General features: G+C 40.5%; 1 protein-coding gene across 1 annotated transcript; it reads right to left on the bottom strand.

Annotated features, from left to right (window-relative positions):
* Positions 1-2472: 2472 nt before the first annotated feature.
* Positions 2473-6679, bottom strand: LOC143364168 (uncharacterized). Its single transcript, XM_076804657.1, has 5 exons — positions 6569-6679; positions 4734-6445; positions 2835-3980; positions 2668-2790; positions 2473-2544 (listed from the first exon to the last, which is right to left on the bottom strand). Exons 2-3 carry the CDS (start codon positions 6119-6121, stop codon positions 3260-3262), a joined length of 2109 nt encoding a protein of 702 aa, XP_076660772.1. The 5' UTR covers positions 6122-6445; positions 6569-6679; the 3' UTR covers positions 2473-2544; positions 2668-2790; positions 2835-3259.
* Positions 6680-10226: the final 3547 nt, after the last annotated feature.

Here is a 10226-nt window from a genome sequence, read left to right as displayed (position 1 = left end):
TACTGGAATACATACGGCAATGCGGCGGCAGATGGATGGCACTTCCGTGTCAAATTTTAGTGGCAGATTCAAAGCATTTTGCTTTATTGCCTGATCTTATTTGTTCTCGCCTAGTTTTATTCGACTCGATTTTTCTAATCTGTTACTTGGCTTTCGTTAATTGTCGTGTATACTATATACTACTCTGCTTAATTTTTCTAGTTATTACATTTTTCGATCTATTGGTACAAATTTTTACTTTTTTATTTGCCACTTTTTTTGGAAAAAATTTTTCACAAAAATGTTCTGGTTGCTTCAAAACTATTGTGTATAAAGTTTGTTCCACGTATCTCATCTGGTTATCGTACAACTATTACTAATCTGTTTTCGTCTTGCATTTAGTTATTACCTGATCTTATTTGTTCTCGCCTAGTTTTGTTCGACAGGATTTCTCTAATCTATTACTTGGCTTTCGCTAATTACCGTGTATACTGTAATCTACTCTGCTTGGTTTTTCTAGTTATTACATTTTTCGATCTATTGGTACAGATTTTAACTTTTTTATTTGCAGCTTTTTTTTGGGAACATTTTTCATAAGAATGTTCTGGTTGCTTCAAAACTATTGTGTATAAACTTTGGTCCGCGTATCTCATCTGGTTTTCGTACAACTACTACTAATCTGTTTTCGTCTTGCATTGAGTTATTGCCTGATCTTTTTTGTTCTCGCCTGGTTTTATTCGACAAGATTTTTCTATCTGTTACTTGCCTTTCGTTAATTGCCGTGTATAGTATTATCTACTCTGTTTAGTTTTTCTAGTTATTACATTTTTCGATCTATTGGTACAAATTTTAACTTTTTTATTTGCCACTTTTTTGGGAAAATTTTTCATAAACATGTTCTGGTTGTGTTCGAGCAATCAGCTGGTCGGTGCCGCTGTGCGTCCGCACGCACACACGGCAAATTAGCGACTGCCGAACTTTGTTTGTATTGAGGACTCGGCCGTCGTCGCGGTTCGTCTCTCTCTCTCCCCGCACACTTCGGGCGGACCGAGTAGTTCGGGGTGCGCGGCGAGGGGAGAGAGCCCCGTCAATATACACGGCAATCCGTCGAGCCCTCGCTCTCCTTTCCGAGAACCGCAGTGATAACACGAATAAATCGATTAGCTCTCCCACAAATTCCGACTTTATTTCTCAAACATTTCGCGATCGTAAGTTAAAGGTTCCAACGTTACGGAACCCAACGAAGATCCAAAACAGGTTGCTTCAAAACTATTGTGTATAAACTTTGGTCCACGCATCTCATCTGGTTTTCGTACAACTACTACTAATCTGTTTTCGTCTTGTATTTAGTTATTACCTGACTTTATTTGTTCTCGCCTAGTTTTATACGACAAGATTTCTCTAATCTATTACTTGGCTTTCGTTAATTACCGTGTATACTATAATCTACTCTGCTTAGTTTTTCTAGTTATTACATTTTTCGATCTAATGGTACCAATTTTAACTTTTTTGTTTGCAACTTTTTTGGAACAATTTTCATAAAAATGTTCTGGTTGCTTCAAAACTATTGTGTATAAAGTTTGTTCCACGTATCTCATCTGGTTATCGTACAACTATTACTAATCTGTTTTCGTCTTGCATTTAGTTATTACCTGATCTTATTTGTTCTCGCCTAGTTTTGTTCGACAGGATTTCTCTAATCTATTACTTGGCTTTCGCTAATTACCGTGTATACTGTAATCTACTCTGCTTGGTTTTTCTAGTTATTACATTTTTCGATCTATTGGTACAGATTTTAACTTTTTTATTTGCAGCTTTTTTTTGGGAACATTTTTCATAAGAATGTTCTGGTTGCTTCAAAACTATTGTGTATAAACTTTGGTCCGCGTATCTCATCTGGTTTTCGTATAACTACTGCTAATCTGATTTCGTTTTGTATTTACCCAGTAAGCAAAATGCTTTGAATCTGCCACTAAAATTTGACACGGAAGTGCCATCTATCTGCCGCCGCATTGCCATATGTATTCCAGTAGAAAATCTGCCACGCCATATTCGTGCCTGTTCGTGCCACACTTTCGCTTCGATCAGCCTTCGTTATAGAGGGCAGGTCCGTCGCAATAAGAAAGGGGTAACCTTGTTCTGAAAGTAAATATCGGGAAAAATCGGAATAAACGACGAGAGGGAAAATTGAATTTACAAACGTATTTATTTTAATCTTAATTTATTTTTATTTTACATATATTTGTATTATATAAATTTATTTGTTTCATATTTATAATCTTAAGAAAGAAAACGAATAGACAATAAAATTTAAAAAAATGAACTGTACAAGTTACACGAAGGAAATAAAAATGATATAAAATTCAATTATCATAACAAAACTGTTATAAAATAAAAAATAAATATTCAAATCTTAAAATAATGGAAATAAAACCCTCGAATGGAAAATAAGGTATGGGGGCGCTTAAGAAGAGTTTATTAACAATATATTTATTTATTTATTTTTGTTATGCTTCCTCTCATCAGCGGACACGGACAGCACACCACTCTTGAAGTTTCTCCTTCCTACAAACAAAAAGGGCCTTACATTAGAACGTGATATGGATATGTGTTCTGTTCTCATTGTACAATCGATATATTTGGAAGAAAAAAAATTTTTTTTAATTCTAGGATAATGTATATACTCACTTTGCCATTTCCACTTATGAGATGAAATGTCTTCAATTATAACTACACAGCACAGTGCAGACAGGATCTCGAAGCAAATAAAGATGATAGATGATAGGCATCCAACCAAGCCTGTGTTCCTAACTGTTCATGTTCTGTTATTAAGAATATAATATCCTTTTGTTTACCTTTTGTTCTTGGAATAGATATATTAATGAAAAATTATGTATGTAGACATCTAATTGAAGCTGATTTAATTTAGCTGCTAGCCAAGGATACAGCATTGTATCGGGGTAACATTTCATTTCATTAATCAACTCATAATAATACTGTTTTGACATTTGTTCCAAATTACTTTCGGTGGTAATCCTGGTAGTAAAGCATTCTCGGAAAAATAGGTATCTGAAATAATTAAAAATATTTGTGAGTACTATATAAAGTTTAGAGTACTAAAATAATACTATACAATACTGCACGGAAGATATTATTGATTATAACATAAAGTTATTTGTTTTCCATGCGTATCTTATTTCTCTCGTATCTATATATAATAACATTACAATTTATCATAACACGAGAAATATGTAATGTACGATGTGCAACTTGGAATAAATTATACTGTTTCACAATGAACCAGCACAGCGATAACCCACTGGGACATTCCCAATATGTTATCGTCTTCTTCATCTGTCGACGATTCGTTGGAAACGTTCATGGCCTCCAATGGCATTCGGTAACATTTTGCCCTAACATCTTCCTGGCTAACATATGTTATTTCAGTGCTCAAAGTATCGCATTTAAAAATTTCTAGTGCTGGAGATAACAAGGCGATATCATAGAATACATCAACTTGTAGAAATCTTTGTACACCTAAGCGAAAAGAATTTTCATGGGGACTAATAGATGAAATTATACAAACTGTGCCATCGTGTAAAATGCAGCAATTATCGTGCTCGTCTGTGCCAAGCAATAAGCTGTGAATTTGAAGTTTGCGGTAAGAAATAGCACCACAACTATTATGAAACATCATAGATGCCTGAATGGTGGTTGAAGAATCACCTCCTCCCTTATTACTGCCATGATGTTCTATCTCTCTCATTCTATTAGAAAATTGTTGAAGGGGTTGTCCTGGCTTTCTGCAATATTTTCTAAAAATGGACATGTTGCTTTCATACGGGAAAGCTGAAAATGAATCTAATGTACCAAAACGTCTGACGTCATCGGCCAAGTGGAGAAGACCGTGGACATTATAAGAATTAAAAGTTGGGCCATAGAACTTTTCACAACGACGAACAAATTGTTGCAAAGCTCCTCCTGCAAACTTTAAATATTTGCTAACAAAAACCTGTGAAACCATTTGTTGAGGCGTGACCCTCAACGGTAATCCCTCGCAGGCCTACGGCAACCGTGCGAACAAAGACGGACCCTTGCCATAACTCGGCGGCATCTGGGGCCCACGCGAGCCGACCCGCGTACCCTTCGAAAATTGTCGCATCCTCGGATGTTTTAGAGGAATATGGCCTTTTACAGCTTGGGGCCCTCTAATAACGTTTACGACGTGTCCGAGGCCCCAGTCCCGCGTTCGAACGACGGTATGGTCAGCAAGGCCAACGCGACAATACATGCAAGCCGAAACAGATGCGGGCCAATTGGGCCTGCTCTCGCGTAGTCTCGAAGTCCCGTTAACTACTAATTCGAATTTCCCACCGGGGCTTGGAGAGGGGGGTCTCACCTCCACGACAAGAGGCGGTCCCAAAAAATATCTCTCCAAGTCCCATCAGCCAATGGCACTAGACTTTTGCATCCCCCGCAAGTTTTCCCCGTCAACGGGGGTGGAATGAGTGGACTTCGAGGCAGCGCACAAACTGACCAGGCAGAACCATCTCAACCGTGAAAACGCGAACAACCATATTTCGACCACGATATTCTCAAGAGCTTTTTAATCACTGTCTAGTTAGTTGTTAATTTCTGTGTTGCTCTCTATTAATAAATTACATTTTACCGAACAACGGCATCTAATTCTTTCGACGAGGTCAACTTTCGTTTAAGTTCGAAATTGACCAGTTGAGCATCGACCAACCCGTGACGATCTCAACACCATTATTCTTATCGCACTGTGCAGAAACAAGAAGTGTCGATATACATTATCCTTCAGCACTCCATAGGTGACAACTGGACCAGTATACAAAAGAAATTGCCGAAATTCTGTTGCTTTAAATTTGGAAAATAAATCTATTGATCTAGGACGCCTTGCAAACTCGGATGGACAATATTTATTGATCCTTCTCATTCTCTCTGAGATTGTGAAAATTTGTCGAGAAGATAATTTTGAAAATGGAGAATATTTGCCACACACCCAGGCAGATAATAATTTTTTAATGACACCTAGACATACGAGATGCATATACTCGAATGGCACCGGTGATACCATTCCTATTGGCATCAAAGCTAATGGACTTTGACCGTCTTTATGATGATCCTCATCGGAACACCTGGTATATTCTTCATCACTTCGTAAAGGATGTATAATACCATTGAAAACCTGACGTCCTCTTTCCTGTGTACCACAAACTTTGCACTTGGAACAAGGTCGATGAGACATATGGCCTTTGTGATGAAGTATAAAGGCTCGAGCTGGTGCATCAGCAATAAAACATCTTAATACGACTGGAATTTTTTTCTCGTGGAACGTAATGCCTCCATTTGAAATTATCAAGTTTATGTCAGAGACAAATTTTTGAAGATAACTGTTACAATCCTTGGGTTTTTGGGTGCCTTTATAAATCCCTACTACAATGGGTTTACTATTTAAGATATTTACAATTCTGACTTGAATAGGCCAAATTTGAATTGTATTGGAATTATCTAAACTACATCCGTCCACATGAAAATCCAATTGCAACTCTTCAGGAATTACTGAAGAACATTGAGATAACTGTTTAACTATTTTCAACTCTACATCAAAATGAACATACTCTCCTGGTTCTACCACAGAGGTGACCACACTGGTACGTGGTGTACCAATGAGCGTTCTTATATCTTTCGGCAAACTAGAAAAACACGAATGGGTACGTAGAAGAGATAAGATGTTGTTCCCCTGAGTGTGCGTTAAATTATTGTCCACAAAGCAAGATGCCAAACGATCACGAAATGATACTTCTGAAACAGTACCAGCGGACTCCCAAACCACATCATCGCATGAAGAGGTAGAAGAGGAATCATGCGTAAATGAAGATGTGGTGGGAATATTAAGAAGACTTTCATTATTATTATTATTACTGACAGGCACGGATAAGGAAGACGTGCTGGGAATGTCCTGCAGATTATCAACATTAGGGGGACTTTGTAATTCATTGTCACGTGAATACTTCCTCAAATTTAAGGTTATTTCGCGCCGAATACTTCGTTTTTGCCTATCGCTTAATTTATTATACGGTTTTCGCGAAACCGAATTTTTCAAATATCTACGATCCATGGGGGTAAAAGAAAACTGAATAAAGAATATACAAAATATATAATAATGTGTTACGTGTATTGGTAACAATACCACGTGGCAATACTTATCTGGCGTCTTCTCTGCTTCTATCCTTCCTTCCTTCAAATCCACTGCTCATCCAGTCTTCACTGCTTCAGAGTGAATTCACGAACTTAACAATTAGTAATTAACTAACAAAGTAATCACTAAAAACAAGACGGAATCAGAGCGCGTGTCGAAACACCGACACCTTCGTCGTGAGAGGTGTTGTTTCCGGTCTGGTGTCGCAAACTGCACTGCGCATGATCCCGTAACGCGCAACACCTAACATACGCGCATCATAAATTAAAAGTTATACATATTATAGCTTTAAAAGAAATTAATGAATTAAAATTAAAAATTAAGAATTAAATTAATTAAATTAATAATGTGTGCATTAATATTTACGCGTATTATTGTGTTAGATCCTTAAGGGCATGCGCACAGTTGGCGCGGAATTTGAATGTCATTTGTTTATAACGACCGCATGCAGAAAAATGCAACTCGCTACGGTCATTCGCTATCGTGCATCCCATAAAGACGATCACATTTCGAGAAGCGAATTTCGTAGACAATTGAGGCAATGGAAAAGGTAAGTTTCAGTCTCCTGTATCATATAATTAATCTAAAATATTGTATATATTATCGGTATATCATTATATTATTTTTCATATGTTTTTCAGATTCCAAACCGTCGTCCAGAGAGGACAATCCAGAAGCCGGCGAGGTATAAGACCACCTCGTCGGATGGGGAGCCTCGGCGACGGAAACGCCCTTTTCAACCAGCGAGTGCTCTTAACTCCGATGAGGAGCTCCAGAGACTTCTGGAGGCCGATTCGCCGGAGAGTCATGGAGCAAAGTCGACATCGTTGCTCAATCCTCCTCCCATACCACCACCAACCTCCTCCCCAATAGATTTGTCTGCTTCCTCCACGTCCTATTTACCACCACGTCCTATAACACCACCTCCTATAACACCACCTCCTATAACACCACGTCCTATAACACCACAGACCCCCGCAACCATCACAAGATCCCAATTTGAGCAACTGATGTCGCAAAACGCGAAACTGATGTCTCAGAACGAACACCTCGCAAGAAAGCTGGACCTCCTGGATAAGAAAATGGATCAGTATGTAATTTAAGAAATTGAAATTACAGTATGATGGCAATATTTAACAAAATTTACTTCTTCTTTCTAGAATATTGGAAAAAAGGGAGCAACCTCGTATTTATGGGAGAAAGCCGGAATGTCTACCTCTTCAAACGAGGGAAGAGGTAGACAACTTCGAAAACTGCTCCGAACAGGAGTACAGTAATGTGGTAAGTGTATGCATTTATTCCATTGCTATATGCGCACACACGTGTGAGTATATATATTAATGATATAACTTATTATTTTTTAGGTTGACTTCTTTGCCCATGTAGGAGGGTACAATCTAAAAGAGGCACTGAGTGCCTCTTTTAGAGAGGCTGTCGCAGACAGCCTCCTACCCTCATACACGTGGTTTGGCACGGACAGTTGCCAACCATTGTGTCCCACGAAAATTGTGCGGGCCCTTTTCGGTAAGAATTATTTATTGCTTAATACATTAACTTAATAAGCTTAATATGACCGTGTAAATAATCTTTCTTAAATAATGTTGCAGATGCAGTTTGCGAAAGCAGATCTTTCGCAAGGCCCACTCGCCTCGAATTTCAAGATTCGATGCGAGTGGTCCTGAAAGCTCGCAAAGAAAGGGTCCGGCACAAGAAGCCGTCGGGCAGTACGGCGAGGTATGTTAACCCCTGGCAGCAGGCAGAGTAACCGGGGGCGCAAGTGGAGGGAGGAGTTTTAGTGGGTAAACCCTCGCTGTCACATCGCCCCTCTGAAACGGGGGGCGATCGCTTGGGGAGTCCCACACTTTCTCGGGGTTGGAATGGTCCCGAGAAGTTGTGCGTAACGCATTTAACCTCCCACCACTGAAAATAAGAAAAATAAAAAATAAAAAAAAAAACACCAAACAGCACTTTTCAGTGCTCCAAACAGCACTTTTTAGTGCTAATTTTAAATTATATTAAATCATATTTTAAATTAAATTGGCTTTTTTAATTGACTTTTTAAATTAAATTATATATTTTAAATTATATTATATATTTTAAATTATATTAAATTATATTACAATTATACTAATTGTAACAATTTGAAAATAAATTCAATTGAAATAAAAAATTAATACACATTAAAAATATTCCGTCATCCCTTTCCATATTCTTCTTTCAATCTTCTTCGAATTCACTTCTGTTCAGGATTAGCCTAAAATTGTGAGATTCAAACGAAGGGGGTTTCGACCGTTGGTGGCCGGTTCGTACTTGTTTTCGTGTTGTGAGCGCGAAACCGAGCAGCCGTTGTCTCGGTCGCGTAAACAGCCGTGTCACCGGCGACAAACACCTTTGTTTGAATTTCACCTCACGATCAAAGGTGAACCGAATTCACCTATGGAAAACCCTACGATCAACGGTTCTCCCGACGTCTCGTGCGTTACCGTGCGCGAACGCACGCTCAGACGTCGTTCTAACTTCGCAGCGCTCGCTTGCTTTCTCTCTTCACTTAATATCAAATTATTAGTTGTCTATCTCGTGACTTCGTCACATACTCGAAACTAATAGTGTTTTCTCGCGGCGTCGTCGCTTATTTTATATCGCGTTCATTGCATAGTGTCCAGCTCTTTATACATTTTCGACGGTTTGGCCTCGTGTGCCAAATAAAGTGTGTTGAAACAACAATCGGAGTTCCCGTTTATCGCCTCCTGTCTACACCACCTTCCTCAGCGTTCATTTCTGAGCGGTCCCGGCCTCAGGCAGCTCGAAGTCTCGTGCATGCCGAAACATTTTGGTCCTTCGAGCCGGATCTGAGGAAGTAGACTTTCACGGTTCAACATACGACCATGGCCGAACATCTGGAGCACCAGCTCAATCTACAACGGGCCATCGAACGAGCTGTATCGAATTTTAAAAAACTGGGAAAGGAGAAGTGGACGAAGAGCGTGGTCCAGACCCGGATCGTCCACATCAAGGATCAGTGGAGGAAGTACGAGGCTGGTCATGGAAAGGTCGCAGCTGCCCTTTCATCGAAGGAGCAGATGAACCACCCGTACTTCACCGAGGACCAGTTTGCAGCCACGGAGGAGGTTTACTTGGACAGCCTCGCCTTCATGACGGACGTCCTCGAGCAGCAGAAACAGGAGGATGTAAGTGCTGCTAATTCCGTTTCGGCCGATTCCCATCTCTCGATGGAACCACCCGCGCAGCTCCCGCGAATCAACCTCCCACAATTCGAAGGTCATTGCGAGACCTGGGAGGCGTTTCGCGACCGATTCAACGCGCTCATAATTTCCAACCGGTCCCTCACGGATGTTGCGCGCATGCATTATTTAGTCTCATCGCTAAAAGGCCGCGCTCTTGATTGTGTGAGCAATATCCCGGTCACCGCGGCGAATTTCAAAATTGCGTGGGATGCGCTTAAGGCACGTTACGATAATCCGCGCCGCCTCCTGACCGTTCATCTCTCAGCGTTACTACAGTTGCCCGCACTAAATCGCGAGTCTGCGTCGGACCTGCAGGACCTACGCGATCGGGTATGCATGGCCGTTTCGTCGCTCAAAAACCTGGGTCGAAGTTCCGACGAACTCTGGAACGATATTCTCGTTCATTTAATATCGCAGAAGCTCGATTCCACCACGAGGAAAGCGTGGAACATAAAAACCAGCGATGACGTGACGCCGCCGTCGTTCGATACTTTGCGAGCGTTTATCGATTCCCGTGTCCGAGCTCTCGAGGACTTCAAGGGAGGTTGTGCGAGTCCTCCCGTTTCGCGTCCGAAATCTCCCGCACGTCTCAAAGGCGGAATTCCGGCGAGTAAATTCCAACACGAGTCCACTCGTGTTCATACCGCGGCGGTAAAAGGGTCATCTCCGGTAGCGTGTCCGATCTGTCGCTCGCGTCACTATATGAACGCGTGCCCATCGTTTCTAGCGAAAAGCGCTGCCCGTCGTAGCGAAATCGTTAAGCGATTATCTCGGTGCTC

This window comes from Halictus rubicundus, unplaced genomic scaffold (assembly GCF_050948215.1).
Source record: "Halictus rubicundus isolate RS-2024b unplaced genomic scaffold, iyHalRubi1_principal scaffold0320, whole genome shotgun sequence".
In the NCBI taxonomy this organism is placed as follows: domain Eukaryota; kingdom Metazoa; phylum Arthropoda; class Insecta; order Hymenoptera; family Halictidae; genus Halictus; species Halictus rubicundus.
Note: the sequence above shows the minus strand (reverse complement) of the source record. Positions and strands in the feature narration are given on the sequence as shown.

Bases quoted from the DNA above. Each gene is read 5' to 3' on its own strand.
- LOC143364168 (XM_076804657.1), bottom strand. From the start codon at position 6,121: ATGGATCGTAGATATTTGAAAAATTCGGTTTCGCGAAAACCGTATAAT. The intron at 3,981-4,733 runs GTCACGGGTTGG...GGTTTTTGTTAG, and splicing joins AGAATAATGGTGTTGAGATC to CAAATATTTAAAGTTTGCAG.